Genomic DNA, 16,019 nt, shown 5'->3' on the forward strand with positions numbered 1-16,019 from the left:
AATGAATTGCCTGATAAAAAGGGTTACCTTGATAGGGTAAATTATGCAGTTTTCTGCATTCATTGACTGATTTATATATTATTTAAAAAGAAGGTTTTATATTTAATAGAATTAAACTATTTCTAAAAGTATCAAAAACTTTTGTGCATCATACACCAAAATATATTTATTATAAAAAGATAAGCTAATTAAGCTACTGGGTTCATACCCCATTTATAAAGGTTATAATCCTTTTCTTTTTAATTTTTTATAATTCATCAAAAATTTTATTTACCACAATTATAATTATTGGAACATTAATTACAGTTACATCTAATTCTTGGTTAGGAGCTTGAATAGGTTTAGAAATTAATTTGTTATCTTTTATCCCCCTATTAAGAGATAATAATAATTTAATATCTACAGAAGCTTCTTTAAAATATTTTTTAACCCAAGCTTTGGCATCAACTGTTTTATTATTTTCTTCAATTTTACTTATATTGGCAAATAATTTAAATAATGAAATTAATGAATCTTTTACATCAATAATTATTATATCGGCCTTATTATTAAAAAGAGGAGCCGCTCCTTTTCATTTTTGATTTCCTAATATAATAGAAGGATTAACATGAATAAATGCTTTGATATTAATAACTTGACAAAAAATTGCTCCATTAATATTAATTTCTTATTTAAATATTAAAAATTTATTATTAATTAGTGTAATTTTATCAGTTATTATTGGAGCAATTGGAGGTTTAAACCAAACTTCACTCCGAAAATTAATAGCATTTTCTTCTATTAATCATTTAGGATGAATATTAAGATCTTTAATGATTAGAGAATCAATTTGATTAATTTATTTTATTTTTTATTCATTCTTATCTTTTGTATTAACATTTATATTTAATATTTTTAAATTATTTCATTTAAATCAATTATTTTCTTGATTTGTAAACAGAAAAATTTTAAAATTTTCATTATTTATAAATTTTTTATCTTTAGGTGGATTACCTCCATTTTTAGGATTTTTACCAAAATGATTAGTAATTCAACAATTAACAATATGTAATCAATATTTTTTATTAACATTAATAATAATATCAACTTTAATTACATTATTTTTTTATTTACGAATTTGTTACTCAGCTTTTATATTAAATTATTTCGAAAATAACTGAATCATGGAAATAAATATAAATAGTAATAATACTAATTTATATTTAATTATAACTTTTTTTTCAATTTTCGGATTATTTTTAATTTCTTTATTTTTTTTTATACTTTAAGGCTTTAAGTTAACTAAACTAATAGCCTTCAAAGCTGTAAATAAAGGGTATTCCTTTAAGTCTTAGTAAAAATTTACTCCTTCAAAATTGCAGTTTGATATCATTATTGACTATAAGACCTAGATTTAATTTATTGATTAAGAAGAATAATTCTTATAAATAGATTTACAATCTATCGCCTAAACTTCAGCCACTTAATCCATAATCGCGACAATGGTTATTTTCTACAAATCATAAAGATATTGGAACTTTATATTTCATTTTTGGAGCTTGAGCCGGAATAGTAGGAACATCTTTAAGAATTTTAATTCGAGCAGAATTAGGTCATCCAGGAGCATTAATTGGAGATGATCAAATTTATAATGTAATTGTTACTGCACATGCTTTTATTATAATTTTTTTTATAGTAATACCTATTATAATTGGGGGGTTTGGAAATTGATTAGTGCCTTTAATATTAGGAGCTCCTGACATAGCATTCCCACGAATAAATAATATAAGATTTTGATTACTACCTCCTGCTCTTTCTTTATTATTAGTAAGAAGAATAGTTGAAAACGGAGCTGGTACAGGTTGAACTGTTTACCCTCCTTTATCTTCAGGTATCGCTCATGGTGGAGCTTCTGTAGATTTAGCTATTTTTTCTCTTCATTTAGCTGGAATTTCTTCAATTTTAGGAGCTGTAAATTTTATTACGACTGTAATTAATATACGATCAACTGGAATTACATTAGACCGAATACCTTTATTTGTATGATCAGTAGTTATTACTGCTTTATTACTTTTACTATCTTTACCAGTTCTTGCCGGAGCTATTACTATATTATTAACAGACCGAAATTTAAATACTTCTTTTTTTGATCCAGCTGGAGGAGGAGATCCTATTTTGTACCAACATTTATTTTGATTTTTTGGTCACCCTGAAGTTTATATTTTAATTTTACCGGGATTTGGAATAATTTCTCATATTATTAGACAAGAATCTGGTAAAAAGGAAACTTTCGGTTCTTTAGGAATAATCTATGCTATACTTGCTATTGGATTATTAGGATTTATTGTTTGAGCTCATCATATATTTACAGTTGGAATAGACGTTGATACACGAGCTTATTTTACTTCTGCTACTATAATTATTGCGGTTCCTACAGGAATTAAAATTTTTAGATGATTAGCTACTTTACATGGAACTCAACTTTCTTATTCTCCAGCTATTTTATGAGCTTTAGGATTTGTTTTTTTATTCACAGTAGGAGGATTAACAGGAGTTGTATTAGCTAATTCATCAGTTGATATTATTTTACATGATACTTATTATGTAGTAGCTCATTTCCACTACGTTTTATCAATAGGAGCTGTATTTGCTATTATAGCAGGTTTTATTCACTGATACCCATTATTTACTGGATTGACATTAAATAATAAATGGTTAAAAAGTCAATTTATTATTATGTTTATTGGAGTAAATTTAACATTTTTCCCCCAACATTTTTTAGGATTAGCAGGAATACCTCGACGTTATTCAGATTACCCTGATGCTTACACTACATGAAATGTTGTGTCTACTATTGGGTCAACTATTTCATTATTAGGAATTTTATTTTTTTTCTATATTATTTGAGAAAGTTTAGTGTCTCAACGACAAGTAATTTATCCAATTCAATTAAATTCATCTATTGAATGATATCAAAATACACCCCCAGCTGAACATAGATATTCTGAATTACCACTTTTAACAAATTAATTTCTAATATGGCAGATTAGTGCAATGGATTTAAGCTCCATATATAAAGTATTTTACTTTTATTAGAAAATAAATGTCTACATGAGCTAATTTAGGTTTACAAGATAGAGCTTCTCCTTTAATGGAACAATTAATTTTTTTTCATGATCATGCATTATTAATTTTAGTAATAATTACAGTATTAGTAGGATATTTAATGTTTATATTATTTTTTAATAATTATGTAAATCGATTTCTTTTACATGGACAACTTATTGAAATAATTTGAACTATTCTCCCAGCTATTATTTTATTATTTATTGCTCTTCCTTCATTACGATTACTTTATTTATTAGATGAAATTAATGAACCATCAGTAACTTTAAAAAGTATTGGTCATCAATGATACTGAAGTTATGAATATTCAGATTTTAATAATATTGAATTTGATTCATATATAATTCCTACAAATGAATTAGCAATTGATGGATTTCGATTATTAGACGTTGATAATCGAGTAATTTTACCAATAAATTCACAAATTCGAATTTTAGTAACAGCCGCAGATGTAATTCATTCTTGAACAGTCCCAGCTTTAGGAGTAAAGGTTGACGGAACTCCTGGACGATTAAATCAAACTAATTTTTTTATTAACCGACCAGGGTTATTTTATGGTCAATGTTCAGAAATTTGCGGGGCTAATCATAGTTTTATGCCAATTGTAATTGAAAGTGTTCCTGTAAATAATTTTATTAAATGAATTTCTAGAAATAATTCTTCATTAGATGACTGAAAGCAAGTACTGGTCTCTTAAACCATTTTATAGTAAATTAGCACTTACTTCTAATGATAATAAAAAATTAGTTAAATTATATAACATTAGTATGTCAAACTAAAATTATTAAATTATTAATATTTTTTAATTCCACAAATAGCACCAATTAGATGATTATTACTATTTATTGTTTTTTCTATTACATTTATTTTATTTTGTTCTATTAATTATTATTCATATATACCAACTTCACCTAAATCTAATGAATTAAAAAATATTAATTTAAATTCTATAAACTGAAAATGATAACAAATTTATTTTCTGTATTTGACCCTTCAGCAATTTTTAATTTATCATTAAATTGATTAAGAACATTTTTAGGACTTTTAATAATTCCTTCAATTTATTGATTAATACCTTCTCGTTATAATATTTTTTGAAATTCAATTTTATTAACACTTCATAAAGAATTTAAAACTTTATTAGGACCTTCAGGTCATAATGGATCTACTTTTATTTTTATTTCTTTATTTTCATTAATTTTATTTAATAATTTTATAGGTTTATTTCCTTATATTTTTACAAGAACAAGTCATTTAACTTTAACTTTATCTTTAGCTCTTCCTTTATGATTATGTTTTATATTATATGGTTGAATTAATCATACACAACATATATTTGCTCACTTAGTACCTCAAGGTACACCTGCAATTTTAATACCTTTTATAGTATGTATTGAAACTATTAGAAATATTATTCGACCGGGAACTTTAGCTGTTCGATTAACAGCTAATATAATTGCTGGACATCTTCTATTAACCTTATTGGGAAATACAGGACCTTCTATATCTTACTTACTAGTAACATTTTTATTAGTAGCCCAAATTGCTTTATTAGTTTTAGAATCAGCTGTAACTATAATTCAATCCTATGTATTTGCTGTTTTAAGAACTTTATACTCTAGAGAAGTAAATTAATGTCTACACACTCAAATCACCCTTTTCATTTAGTTGATTATAGCCCATGACCTTTAACAGGTGCTATTGGAGCTATAACAACTGTATCAGGTATAGTAAAATGATTTCATCAATATGATATTTCATTATTTTTATTAGGTAATATTATTACTATTTTAACAGTTTATCAATGATGACGAGATGTTTCACGAGAAGGAACTTACCAAGGATTACATACTTACGCAGTAACTATTGGTTTACGATGAGGAATAATTTTATTTATTTTATCAGAAGTTTTATTTTTTGTTAGATTTTTTTGAGCATTTTTTCATAGAAGTTTATCTCCAGCAATTGAATTAGGAGCTTCATGACCTCCTATGGGAATTATTTCATTTAATCCATTTCAAATTCCTTTATTAAATACAGCTATTCTTTTAGCTTCAGGAGTTACAGTAACTTGAGCTCATCATAGATTAATAGAAAGAAATCATTCACAAACTACTCAAGGATTATTTTTTACAGTTTTACTTGGGATTTATTTCACAATTTTACAAGCTTATGAATATATTGAAGCTCCATTTACTATTGCTGATTCAGTTTATGGTTCAACTTTTTATATGGCCACTGGATTCCATGGAGTTCATGTTCTAATTGGAACAACTTTCTTATTAGTATGTTTATTACGTCATTTAAATAATCATTTTTCAAAAAATCATCATTTTGGATTTGAAGCAGCTGCATGATACTGACATTTTGTTGATGTAGTTTGATTATTTTTATATATCACAATTTACTGATGAGGAGGGTAACCTTTTATTATTAATTACATATCTATATAGTATAAAAGTATATTTGACTTCCAATCATAAGGTCTATTAATAAATAGTATAGATAATTTTTTCTATTATTATTATTGCTTCAGTAATCTTATTAATCACAACTGTTGTTATATTTTTAGCTTCAATTTTATCAAAAAAAGCTTTAATTGATCGAGAAAAAAGATCACCTTTTGAATGTGGATTTGACCCTAAATCTTCTTCTCGATTACCATTTTCATTACGATTTTTTTTAATCACTATTATCTTTTTAATTTTTGATGTAGAAATTGCTTTAATTCTTCCTATAATTATTATTTTAAAATATTCTAATATTATAATTTGAACAATTACTTCGATTATTTTTATTTTAATTTTATTAATTGGGCTATACCATGAATGAAATCAAGGTATATTAAATTGATCAAATTAATAAATATTTAAAGGGTTGTAGTTAATTATAACATTTGATTTGCATTCAAAAAGTATTGAATATTCAATCTACCTTATATATATATATATATATATATATAATTGAATATGAAGCGATTAATTGCAGTTAGTTTCGACCTAACCTTAGGTATTATATACCCTTATTTTTTAATTGAAGCCAAAAAGAGGCGTATCACTGTTAATGATATAATTGAGTATAAACTCCAATTAAGGAAGTATGGTGATCAAGTAAAAGCTGCTAACTTTTTTCTTTTAATGGTTAAATTCCATTTATACTTCTATTTATATAGTTTAAAATAAAACCTTACATTTTCATTGTAATAATAAAATAATTTATTTTTATAAATTACTATAATTAATTCACTATATTCAAAGATTAATTAATCTCCATAACATCTTCAGTGTCATACTCTAAATATAAGCTATTTGAATATAAAAATAATAAAAAACTAAATAAAATTATAATTCAAAATACAAATAATATTAAATAAATTTTTAAACTATTATTATGTATCAGAAATAAAGTTTTAGAATAATTTGATAACTTGTAATATAAATGTTGACCCCCAAAATATTCTGACCAACCTTGATCAAAACTTTTTACAACTAATTGACCATAATTTAAAGGATAAAAAATTATTCCATAAGTTCTAATATAAGGTATAAATCATATTGAACCTAAAAATAATGTTAAATTATAATTTAATAGAGATTTATTCAAAGAATATAAATTTCTGATAGAAATTAGATACCCAAATAAACCCCCAACAATACAAACAAATAATGTTAATATTTTTAAATACCCAGGTAAACAAATTATATAAGGAAAAGGAAAAATTAACCAATTTAACATTCTACCTCCAATAATTCTTATAAATAATAAGCCTAGTATACCCCGAAGTATTACTCAACTTTCATCATTTAATATATTTAAACTTCCACAATTTAAATCTCCAGTTATTGAATAATATACTAACCGAAAAGAATAACTTACTGTTAAACCTGTGGAAAAAAAGTATAAAAAAAATGAAAATATATTAATATTTCTAATTCTAACAATTTCTAAAATTATATCCTTAGAATAAAATCCAGCTAAAAATGGTATTCCACATAAAGCCAAATTAGAAACATTAAAACAAGCTGAAGTTAAAGGTATATGAATTCTCAACCCTCCTATTAACCGAATATCTTGAGAATTATTTATATTATGAATAATAGCTCCTGCACATATAAATAATAAAGCTTTAAATAAAGCATGAGTTAATAAATGAAATATAGCTAATTTATAAAATCCCATAGATAAAATTCTTATTATTAATCCTAATTGACTAAGAGTTGACAACGCAATAATTTTCTTTAAATCAAACTCAAAATTAGCCCCCAGTCCTGCTATAAATATAGTTAAACCTGATAATAACAACAATAATTGTCCTAATCAAGAAGTACTTAAAACAATATTAAATCGAATTAATAAATAAACTCCTGCTGTTACTAAAGTAGAAGAATGGACTAAAGCAGAGACAGGAGTAGGGGCAGCTATAGCAGCTGGTAATCAAGAAGAAAAAGGAATTTGAGCTCTTTTAGTTATAGCAGCTAATATAACTAAACTACCAATTATTAATATTGAAAATTCATTTTGTATAACTTCTAAATAAAAAATATAATTTCATCTACCATAATTTAATATTCAAGCAATAGCAAGAAGAAGAGCTACATCTCCAATTCGATTAGATAATGCAGTTAATATTCCAGCATTGTAAGATTTGATATTTTGAAAATAAATTACTAAACAATAAGAAACAAGTCCTAATCCATCTCACCCTAATAGAATTCTCACTAAATTTGGTCTGATAATTAATAATATTATTGACAAAACAAATATTAATACTAATATAATAAACCGATTAATATTTTCATCACTTTCTATATATTCTTTTCTATAAAAAATTACTAAAGAAGCAATTATAAGAACAAAAGATATAAATAATAAACTTATTCAATCAAATAAAAAAGTTATCACAATTCTTATAGAATTTAAAGATACTACTTCTCATTCAATAAAATAAACTATATTATTTAATAAATAATATAAACTTAATAAAAAACATGTTAAACTAATAGAAATTAAATTAATAAATCTAATTCTACAAATTGATAAATATTTCACGATCTAAAATGAATAACTTCATATCACTAACACCACAAATTAGTATTTTTTTTAAACTATTTAAATATAATCATAAAATACATGATTCTCTTTTTAAAATTAATAAATTTAAAGGTAATCAATGTAATAATATTAATAAATATTCCCGAATTTTACCTCTTCTAAATGAATATACCCCAGAAAATAATTTACCATGTTGACTAAAAGAATATAAATATAAAGTATAGGCTGCTCTAAAGAAAGATAAAAAAGATAATATAATTATTGAAATTCATGACCAAGAAACAATTCTATTTAATAAAGAAATTTCTCCTAATAAATTTAACGTTGGAGGAGCTGCTATATTAGCTGATCTTAATAAAAATCATCATAAAGTTATAGCAGGTATAAAATTTAATAACCCCTTATTAATTAATATTCTTCGTCTTCCTAATCGTTCATAAGAAACATTTGCTAAACAAAATAAACCAGAAGAACATAAACCATGAGCAATTATTAATGTATAAGATCCACATAATCCTCAATAAGTTATTGTTAATAAACCAGCTAAAACAATTCCTATATGAGCAACTGATGAATATGCAATTAAAGCCTTTAAATCAGTTTGTCGTAAACATACTAATCTTATTAACACACCTCCTACTAATCTAATTCTAATTCAAACAAATCTATATTTTAAATTTATTAATTGTAAAAAATTAATTACTCGTAATAAACCATAACCTCCTAATTTTAATATAATACCAGCTAAAATTATAGAACCAGATACAGGAGCTTCAACATGAGCTTTAGGTAATCATAAATGTACTAAAAATATTGGTATTTTCACTAAAAAAGCACATAATAAACAAAAATATAATAAATCATAATTAAACATAAAATTATTTATTAAATAAAAATTTATTGACCCAGTTTTATTTATTACATAAAAAATTCCAATTAATATAGGTAAAGAAACTAATAAAGTATAAAATAATAAATAAACACCAGCTTGCAATCGTTCCGGTTGATAACCTCATCCTAAAATTAAAAATAATGTAGGAATTAATCTTCTTTCAAAAAATAAATAAAATATAAATAATCTTATTCTAGAAAAAGTTAAAACCAATAATAATAACAAAATAACAATATTTAATAAAAATAAATTTTTGTAATTATTATATTTATTAATTCTTTCTCTAGCTAATAATATCAATGAACAAATTCATAAACTAAGCAAAACCAAACCATAAGATAATATATCACATCCTAAAAAATAAGAAATTTCTGATCAATAATTTATAAAATTATTTATTAATAAAAAAATAAATCTAATAAAAAATAGTATAATTTGTACCATTCAATATATATTATTAATAAAACAAACAGGAGTTAAAAATAATAAAAATAAAATAATTTTTAACATTATATAATTCTAAAAGATTGAAAATAATCATTACCATGAGTACGAATTATAGAAACCAAAATTGATAAACCTAAAGCTCCTTCACATACTCTAAATGTTAAAAATATTATTCTAAAATAATTTTCATAATTTAGTATATTTAAATAAATAAATAATATAAAAAATAATATTAAAACAATAAATTCTAAACTTAAAAGTATTGAAAGTAAATGTTTTCGATTAGAAACAAAACAAAATAAACCTAAAATAAATAAAATTATAGGTAAACTTCAATATAAAATTATAATCATTAGTTTTAATAGTTTAATAAAAACATTGGTCTTGTAAATCAAAAATAAGATTATTTCTTTTAAAACTTCAAGAGAAAAGAAATTTCTTTTTCATTAATCCCCAAAATTAATATTTTATAAATAAACTACCTCTTGAAATTATTCAATTAATATTATATTCATTAATTATTACTACATCTATTATTTTTTTTAATATAATTCACCCATTAGCTTTAGGATTAACTTTATTAATTCAAACAATTTTTGTATGTTTACTTTCAGGATTAATAACTAAAAGTTTTTGATACTCATACATTTTATTTTTAATTTTTTTAGGAGGAATACTTGTTTTATTTATTTATGTTACATCATTAGCTTCTAATGAAATATTTAATTTATCAATTAAATTAACTTTATTTTCCATATTTATTTTATTTTTTATATTTATTTTATCAATAATTCTTGATAAAACTTCTATTACTTTATTTTTAATAAATAACGAAATACAATCTATTATTGAAATAAATTCTTATTTTACAGAAAATTCTTTATCTTTAAATAAATTATATAATTTTCCAACAAATTTTGTAACAATTTTATTAATAAATTATTTATTAATTACTTTAATTGTTGTAGTAAAAATTACTAAACTATTTAAAGGTCCTATCCGAATAATATCTTAATTAATGCATAAACCTTTACGAAATTCCCACCCTTTATTTAAAATTGCTAATAATGCTTTAGTTGATTTACCAGCTCCAATTAATATTTCAAGATGATGAAATTTTGGATCATTACTTGGATTATGTTTAATTATTCAAATTTTAACTGGATTATTTTTAGCTATACACTACACAGCAGATGTTAACTTAGCTTTTTATAGTGTTAATCATATTTGCCGAGATGTAAATTATGGTTGATTATTACGAACTTTACACGCTAACGGTGCATCATTTTTTTTTATTTGTATTTACTTACATATTGGTCGAGGAATTTATTACGGATCATATTTATTTACACCAACTTGATTAGTAGGAGTAATTATTTTATTTTTAGTAATAGGAACAGCTTTTATAGGTTATGTTTTACCTTGAGGACAAATATCATTTTGAGGAGCAACTGTAATTACTAATTTATTGTCAGCTATCCCTTATTTAGGTATAGACTTAGTACAATGATTATGAGGAGGATTTGCTGTAGATAATGCTACTTTAACTCGATTTTTCACATTTCATTTTATTTTACCTTTTATTGTTCTTGCTATAACTATAATTCATCTACTATTTTTACATCAAACAGGATCTAATAACCCTATTGGTTTAAATTCTAATATTGATAAAATTCCTTTTCACCCATACTTCACATTTAAGGATATTGTAGGATTTATTGTAATAATTTTTATTCTAATTTCATTAGTTTTAATTAGACCAAATTTATTGGGAGACCCAGATAACTTTATTCCTGCTAATCCTTTAGTAACACCAGCTCACATTCAACCAGAATGATATTTTTTATTTGCTTACGCAATTCTTCGTTCAATTCCTAATAAATTAGGAGGAGTTATTGCATTAGTTTTATCAATTGCAATTTTAATAATTTTACCTTTTTATAATTTAAGAAAATTCCGAGGAATCCAATTTTATCCAATTAACCAAATTTTATTTTGATCTATATTAGTTACAGTAATTTTATTAACATGAATTGGAGCTCGACCAGTTGAAGAACCTTATGTATTAATTGGACAAATTTTAACTATTATTTATTTTTTATATTATTTAATTAACCCACTAGTTACAAAATGATGAGATAATTTATTAAATTAATTAATTAGTTAATGAGCTTGAACAAGCGTATGTTTTGAAAACATAAGATAGAATTTAATTTTCTATTAACTTTTTACTAAAAAAAATTCACAATAAAAAAGAAAATAATAAAATTTTAAACCCAATAAAAAATAATAAATAATTTAAAGAAAATGATAAAAAACATTTTCAAGCTAAATATATTAATTTATCATAACGAAACCGAGGTAATGTACCTCGAGCTCAAATAAATACAAATGAAATAAAAGTTAATTTTACATAAAATAATAAATTAAATACATCACAACCTAAAAAAATTACACAAAACAATATTCTTATAAATAAAATTCTAGCATATTCTGCTATAAAAATTAAAGCAAAACCACCTCTTCTATATTCTACATTAAATCCTGAAACTAATTCTGATTCACCTTCAGCAAAATCAAAAGGAGTTCGATTAGTTTCAGCTAATGAAATTGTTAATCAAACTAAACTTATAGGAAATAAAATAATTAAAAATCATATATAAATTTGGTAATAAAAAAAATAAATTATATTATAACTCCCAATTAAAAAAATAAATGATAATATAATTAAAGCTAATCTAACTTCATAAGAAATAGTTTGAGCCACAGCTCGTAAACCCCCTAATAAAGCATAATTAGAATTAGAAGATCAGCCAGCTACTATAACTGTATAAACTCCTAATCTTGTACAACATAAAAAAAATAATCCACCTAAATTAAAAGAGTATAATTTAACAAAAAAAGGTATACATATTCAAACAAATAAAGATAAAAATAAAGAAAAAATAGGAGAAATATAATATCTTAAATAATTTGATAATAATGGATAAGTTTGTTCTTTTGTAAATAATTTAATTGCATCACAAAAAGGTTGAGGAATTCCTATTAAACCAACTTTATTAGGTCCTTTACGAATTTGAATATACCCTAAAACTTTACGTTCTAATAAAGTTAAAAAAGCTACACTTACTAATACACAAATAATTAATAATAAACTTCCAATTAATGATAAAATAAATTCTATATAAAACAAGTACTATTTGTAATAAAAATTACATATATAAATTCTAAATTTATTGCACTAATCTGCCAAAATAGTTTATTATATATTAATAATATTCTTATATAAAAATATAATTATTTTAATATTTGGTCCTTTCGTACTAAAATATTATAATTTTTTAAAGATAGAAACCAACCTGGCTTACACCGGTTTGAACTCAGATCATGTAAGAATTTAAAAGTCGAACAGACTTAAAATTTGAACGGCTACACCCAAAATTATATCTTAATCCAACATCGAGGTCGCAATCTTTTTTATCGATATGAACTCTCCAAAAAAATTACGCTGTTATCCCTAAAGTAACTTAATTTTTTAATCATTATTAATGGATCAATTATTCATAAATTAATGTTTTTTAAAATTAAAAGTTTTTTAAATTTTAATATCACCCCAATAAAATATTTTAATTTATTAAAATTAAATTAATCTTTATAATTAAAATAAATAAAATATAAAGATTTATAGGGTCTTCTCGTCTTTTAAATTAATTTTAGCTTTTTGACTAAAAAATAAAATTCTATTTTAAATTTAAATGAAACAGTTAATATTTCGTCCAACCATTCATTCCAGCCTTCAATTAAAAGACTAATGATTATGCTACCTTTGCACAGTCAAAATACTGCGGCCATTTAAAATTTTCAGTGGGCAGGTTAGACTTTATATATAATTCAAAAAGACATGTTTTTGTTAAACAGGCGAACATTATTTTTGCCGAATTCTTTATTTAAACTTTTCATAAAAATTTATTTTAACAATATTATATACTAATTCTATCATTATTACTTAATTTTAAATATTAAAATTAATATTTTAATAAATAATTAAAATTTAATAAATAATTTAATTTATAAAATAAATTATAACACATTTTTTAATAATTGCTAATTCTAAGCATATATTTATTAAATTTATTTATTATTTTTAAAAATTTATTTTATAGCTTATCCCATAAAATATTAAAATTATAAATTATTTAATTAAATAAATAATTAAATAAATTTATAATTTCTAAATTAAATTTATTTCTTAAAAAACTAGATACCTTTAAAAACGAATAACATTTCATTTCTAATATAATATTATAAATAATTTTGTCACATTAACTTAAATATTATATTAACTCTTTTAAAATCGAGAAAAATAAATATTTATTTTTTATTTAATAAACGCTGATACACAAGGTACAATAAATTAAATTTTCTTTTAAAATAAAATTTTTTCAAATTATTTCAATTTTCTTTTACAATACTAATATACTATTATTAAAATTATTTTTTCTTTAAACAATACTAAAACTTTTAAATTTATAGTTATTTCTAATATTTTTATATAAAATAATTAAAATTAATAAATAAAATATAATCAATTTATATTGATTTGCACAAAAATCTTTTCAATGTAAATGAAATGCTTTACTTAATAAGCTTTAAATTGTCATTCTAGATACACTTTCCAGTACATCTACTATGTTACGACTTATCTTACCTTAATAATAAGAGCGACGGGCGATGTGTACATATTTTAGAGCTAAAATCAAATTATTAATCTTTATAATTTTACTACCAAATCCACCTTCAAAAATTTTTTCATAATTTTATCCGTTTAAATAAATTTATTGTAACCCATTATTACTTAAATATAAGCTACACCTTGATCTGATATAAATTTTTATTAAAATTATTGAATATTATTATTCTTATAAAATATTCTGATAACGACGGTATATAAACTGATTACAAATTTAAGTAAGGTCCATCGTGGATTATCGATTACAAAACAGGTTCCTCTGGATAGACTAAAATACCGCCAAATTTTTTAAGTTTCAAGAACATAACTATTACTACTTTAGCAATTTATTTACATTTTAAATAATAGGGTATCTAATCCTAGTTTTTTATTAAAATTTTTTAACTTCAATTATTATTTTATAAAATAATTTAAATATAAAATTTCACTTAATATATTTAATTTTATTTTTAAATAAATCAATTTAATTCATACTAAAAAAATTTATTTGTATTATTGGTATAACCGCGACTGCTGGCACCAATTTGGTCAATACTTTTTAATATTGCTATTTCTAAATTTCTTTAATTAATAATATTAATTACTGCGAATAAATAATTTATAATATATTTATTTTTTAAATAAATATAAATTCACACAAAAATTTACATATAAATCAAACTAATAACAAATTTTTAAGCCAAAATAAAACTTTAAAAATATACAATAAAAAAATTTATTTATAATATAAATTTAATAAAATTTATCAAAATAATTTTTATAAATAATAAATAAAATAAAAAATAATAGATAATTTAAATAATAATTAATAAATAAAAACTTTATAAACAAAAATAATTTAATTTATATATATATATATATATTAGTATATTAAATAAAATTCAAATTATTTTTTATCATAAATAATTAATAATTAAAATTAGTAAAATTTTTAAAAAAATAATAAAATTTGTAACTTATAATAAACTATTTAAATAATTATTTTTAATCACTAAATCTGATAACTTATTCCCCTATAATAAAATATAATAATTTCTTAAATTAAATACCTTATTTACATATTTATTTTTTAATATTTATACAAATAAAATTATTTTTTTTATACATTAAAATAATAAAAATTAAAATTAATAAAATTTACTATATTTATTAAACAAAATAATTATTTATAAATAAAAATTATAAAACAATATTTGTTAATTAAATAAATTAAAAAATTTTATAAATTAATTAATAAATTATAATAATTTTTAAAATATTAATTTTAAAATTATATTAATTAAATAAATTTTTCTAATTAATAATTATTTATAAAATAATAAAAAACCTATTCTTTTTTTTTTTTTAAAAAAAAAATTTTTGTATACTAAGTTCTAAATTAATAGATAATCTATATATATATAAATGTTTAATATATTATAATATAGTTAACAATTTAAATAAAAAATTTCACAATCCAAAAATGGTAACATAATTTGTAAAAAAAAATCTATATTCAAATATTTATATAACATTCTTGGATTTATATAAATAATATAATAATTTAATTAATTATTATATATTTATATATTTATATATAGTTGAAGATTTATATTACATATATATCTATATAGAAAAATAAAATTATTTTAATAATTTTTATAAAAATATTTTATGAATTCCTAAAATGTGTTATCTAATATAAATCAATTAATTTTTAAAAATTGTAATCTTTTAAAAAAAAAATAGTAAATAATAAAAAAAAAAAAAAAAAAAGATGAGTTTTTTATTATT

The 16,019-nt window shown here is 21.4% G+C and overlaps 13 protein-coding genes and 24 non-coding genes across 37 annotated transcripts, besides 9 other annotated features; 23 read left to right on the plus strand and 14 right to left on the minus strand. All coding sequences in view use genetic code 5, as the record gives it.

Moving 5' to 3' along the window:
• KEF32_t01 lies at positions 1-65 on the plus strand. Its single transcript has one exon. It is a non-coding gene; the product is annotated as a tRNA-Ile (tRNA).
• A 31-nt stretch (positions 66-96) lies between these two features.
• KEF32_t02 lies at positions 97-165 on the minus strand. Its single transcript has one exon. It is a non-coding gene; the product is annotated as a tRNA-Gln (tRNA).
• Positions 166-173: 8 nt separating this feature from the next.
• On the plus strand, positions 174-242 carry KEF32_t03. Its single transcript has one exon. It is a non-coding gene; the product is annotated as a tRNA-Met (tRNA).
• On the plus strand, positions 243-1,266 carry ND2. Its single transcript has one exon. Coding sequence (NP_006902.1; NADH dehydrogenase subunit 2) is annotated over positions 243-1,266 (1,024 nt in total).
• KEF32_t04 lies at positions 1,267-1,333 on the plus strand. The gene has a single exon. It is a non-coding gene; the product is annotated as a tRNA-Trp (tRNA).
• Positions 1,326-1,388, minus strand: KEF32_t05. The gene has a single exon. It is a non-coding gene; the product is annotated as a tRNA-Cys (tRNA).
• A 12-nt stretch (positions 1,389-1,400) lies between these two features.
• Positions 1,401-1,468, minus strand: KEF32_t06. Its single transcript has one exon. It is a non-coding gene; the product is annotated as a tRNA-Tyr (tRNA).
• Positions 1,469-1,473: 5 nt separating this feature from the next.
• COX1 lies at positions 1,474-3,009 on the plus strand (the record flags this gene model as incomplete). Its single annotated transcript has 1 exon — positions 1,474-3,009. Coding sequence (NP_006903.1; cytochrome c oxidase subunit I) is annotated over positions 1,474-3,009 (1,536 nt in total), but the record flags it as incomplete, so codon positions are not given.
• Positions 3,010-3,011: 2 nt separating this feature from the next.
• Positions 3,012-3,077, plus strand: KEF32_t07. Its single transcript has one exon. It is a non-coding gene; the product is annotated as a tRNA-Leu (tRNA).
• A 5-nt stretch (positions 3,078-3,082) lies between these two features.
• Positions 3,083-3,767, plus strand: COX2. Its single transcript has one exon. Coding sequence (NP_006904.1; cytochrome c oxidase subunit II) is annotated over positions 3,083-3,767 (685 nt in total).
• KEF32_t08 lies at positions 3,768-3,838 on the plus strand. Its single transcript has one exon. It is a non-coding gene; the product is annotated as a tRNA-Lys (tRNA).
• A 4-nt stretch (positions 3,839-3,842) lies between these two features.
• On the plus strand, positions 3,843-3,910 carry KEF32_t09. The gene has a single exon. It is a non-coding gene; the product is annotated as a tRNA-Asp (tRNA).
• On the plus strand, positions 3,911-4,072 carry ATP8. Its single transcript has one exon. A coding sequence (NP_006905.1; ATP synthase F0 subunit 8) covers positions 3,911-4,072, from the start codon at positions 3,911-3,913 to the stop codon at positions 4,070-4,072; it is 162 nt and encodes a 53-aa protein.
• Positions 4,066-4,740, plus strand: ATP6. The gene has a single exon. A coding sequence (NP_006906.1; ATP synthase F0 subunit 6) covers positions 4,066-4,740, from the start codon at positions 4,066-4,068 to the stop codon at positions 4,738-4,740; it is 675 nt and encodes a 224-aa protein.
• Positions 4,682-4,688: an inverted repeat (inverted repeat a).
• Positions 4,682-4,739: a sequence feature (pot. stem loop structure involved in transcription termination).
• Positions 4,733-4,739: an inverted repeat (inverted repeat a').
• COX3 lies at positions 4,740-5,528 on the plus strand. Its single transcript has one exon. A coding sequence (NP_006907.1; cytochrome c oxidase subunit III) covers positions 4,740-5,528, from the start codon at positions 4,740-4,742 to the stop codon at positions 5,526-5,528; it is 789 nt and encodes a 262-aa protein.
• A 20-nt stretch (positions 5,529-5,548) lies between these two features.
• KEF32_t10 lies at positions 5,549-5,613 on the plus strand. The gene has a single exon. It is a non-coding gene; the product is annotated as a tRNA-Gly (tRNA).
• Positions 5,614-5,967, plus strand: ND3. The gene has a single exon. A coding sequence (NP_006908.1; NADH dehydrogenase subunit 3) covers positions 5,614-5,967, from the start codon at positions 5,614-5,616 to the stop codon at positions 5,965-5,967; it is 354 nt and encodes a 117-aa protein.
• Positions 5,968-5,978: 11 nt separating this feature from the next.
• Positions 5,979-6,043, plus strand: KEF32_t11. The gene has a single exon. It is a non-coding gene; the product is annotated as a tRNA-Ala (tRNA).
• A 27-nt stretch (positions 6,044-6,070) lies between these two features.
• Positions 6,071-6,134, plus strand: KEF32_t12. The gene has a single exon. It is a non-coding gene; the product is annotated as a tRNA-Arg (tRNA).
• KEF32_t13 lies at positions 6,135-6,199 on the plus strand. Its single transcript has one exon. It is a non-coding gene; the product is annotated as a tRNA-Asn (tRNA).
• On the plus strand, positions 6,200-6,267 carry KEF32_t14. The gene has a single exon. It is a non-coding gene; the product is annotated as a tRNA-Ser (tRNA).
• On the plus strand, positions 6,268-6,335 carry KEF32_t15. The gene has a single exon. It is a non-coding gene; the product is annotated as a tRNA-Glu (tRNA).
• An 18-nt stretch (positions 6,336-6,353) lies between these two features.
• KEF32_t16 lies at positions 6,354-6,419 on the minus strand. Its single transcript has one exon. It is a non-coding gene; the product is annotated as a tRNA-Phe (tRNA).
• On the minus strand, positions 6,420-8,139 carry ND5. The gene has a single exon. Coding sequence (NP_006909.1; NADH dehydrogenase subunit 5) is annotated over positions 6,420-8,139 (1,720 nt in total).
• A 15-nt stretch (positions 8,140-8,154) lies between these two features.
• KEF32_t17 lies at positions 8,155-8,220 on the minus strand. The gene has a single exon. It is a non-coding gene; the product is annotated as a tRNA-His (tRNA).
• Positions 8,221-9,559, minus strand: ND4. The gene has a single exon. Coding sequence (NP_006910.1; NADH dehydrogenase subunit 4) is annotated over positions 8,221-9,559 (1,339 nt in total).
• Positions 9,559-9,569: an inverted repeat (inverted repeat b).
• Positions 9,559-9,613: a sequence feature (pot. stem loop structure involved in transcription termination).
• On the minus strand, positions 9,559-9,849 carry ND4L. Its single transcript has one exon. A coding sequence (NP_006911.1; NADH dehydrogenase subunit 4L) covers positions 9,559-9,849, from the start codon at positions 9,847-9,849 to the stop codon at positions 9,559-9,561; it is 291 nt and encodes a 96-aa protein.
• Positions 9,603-9,613: an inverted repeat (inverted repeat b').
• A 2-nt stretch (positions 9,850-9,851) lies between the features above and the next one.
• Positions 9,852-9,916, plus strand: KEF32_t18. The gene has a single exon. It is a non-coding gene; the product is annotated as a tRNA-Thr (tRNA).
• Positions 9,917-9,980, minus strand: KEF32_t19. The gene has a single exon. It is a non-coding gene; the product is annotated as a tRNA-Pro (tRNA).
• A 6-nt stretch (positions 9,981-9,986) lies between these two features.
• ND6 lies at positions 9,987-10,511 on the plus strand. Its single transcript has one exon. A coding sequence (NP_006912.1; NADH dehydrogenase subunit 6) covers positions 9,987-10,511, from the start codon at positions 9,987-9,989 to the stop codon at positions 10,509-10,511; it is 525 nt and encodes a 174-aa protein.
• Positions 10,512-10,514: 3 nt separating this feature from the next.
• Positions 10,515-11,651, plus strand: CYTB. The gene has a single exon. A coding sequence (NP_006913.1; cytochrome b) covers positions 10,515-11,651, from the start codon at positions 10,515-10,517 to the stop codon at positions 11,649-11,651; it is 1,137 nt and encodes a 378-aa protein.
• A 6-nt stretch (positions 11,652-11,657) lies between these two features.
• Positions 11,658-11,723, plus strand: KEF32_t20. The gene has a single exon. It is a non-coding gene; the product is annotated as a tRNA-Ser (tRNA).
• Positions 11,706-12,680, minus strand: ND1. Its single transcript has one exon. A coding sequence (NP_006914.1; NADH dehydrogenase subunit 1) covers positions 11,706-12,680, from the start codon at positions 12,678-12,680 to the stop codon at positions 11,706-11,708; it is 975 nt and encodes a 324-aa protein.
• A 10-nt stretch (positions 12,681-12,690) lies between these two features.
• On the minus strand, positions 12,691-12,755 carry KEF32_t21. Its single transcript has one exon. It is a non-coding gene; the product is annotated as a tRNA-Leu (tRNA).
• On the minus strand, positions 12,756-14,081 carry KEF32_r02. Its single transcript has one exon. It is a non-coding gene; the product is annotated as a l-rRNA (ribosomal RNA).
• Positions 12,968-12,969: a sequence conflict (T is inserted in [2]).
• Position 12,970, plus strand: a sequence conflict (C is T in [2]).
• On the minus strand, positions 14,082-14,153 carry KEF32_t22. The gene has a single exon. It is a non-coding gene; the product is annotated as a tRNA-Val (tRNA).
• KEF32_r01 lies at positions 14,154-14,942 on the minus strand. Its single transcript has one exon. It is a non-coding gene; the product is annotated as a s-rRNA (ribosomal RNA).
• Positions 14,943-16,019: an origin of replication (A+T-rich region containing origin of replication).

This window comes from Drosophila yakuba, mitochondrion (assembly GCF_016746365.2).
Source record: "Drosophila yakuba mitochondrion, complete genome".
Classification (NCBI taxonomy): Eukaryota; Metazoa; Arthropoda; class Insecta; order Diptera; family Drosophilidae; genus Drosophila; species Drosophila yakuba.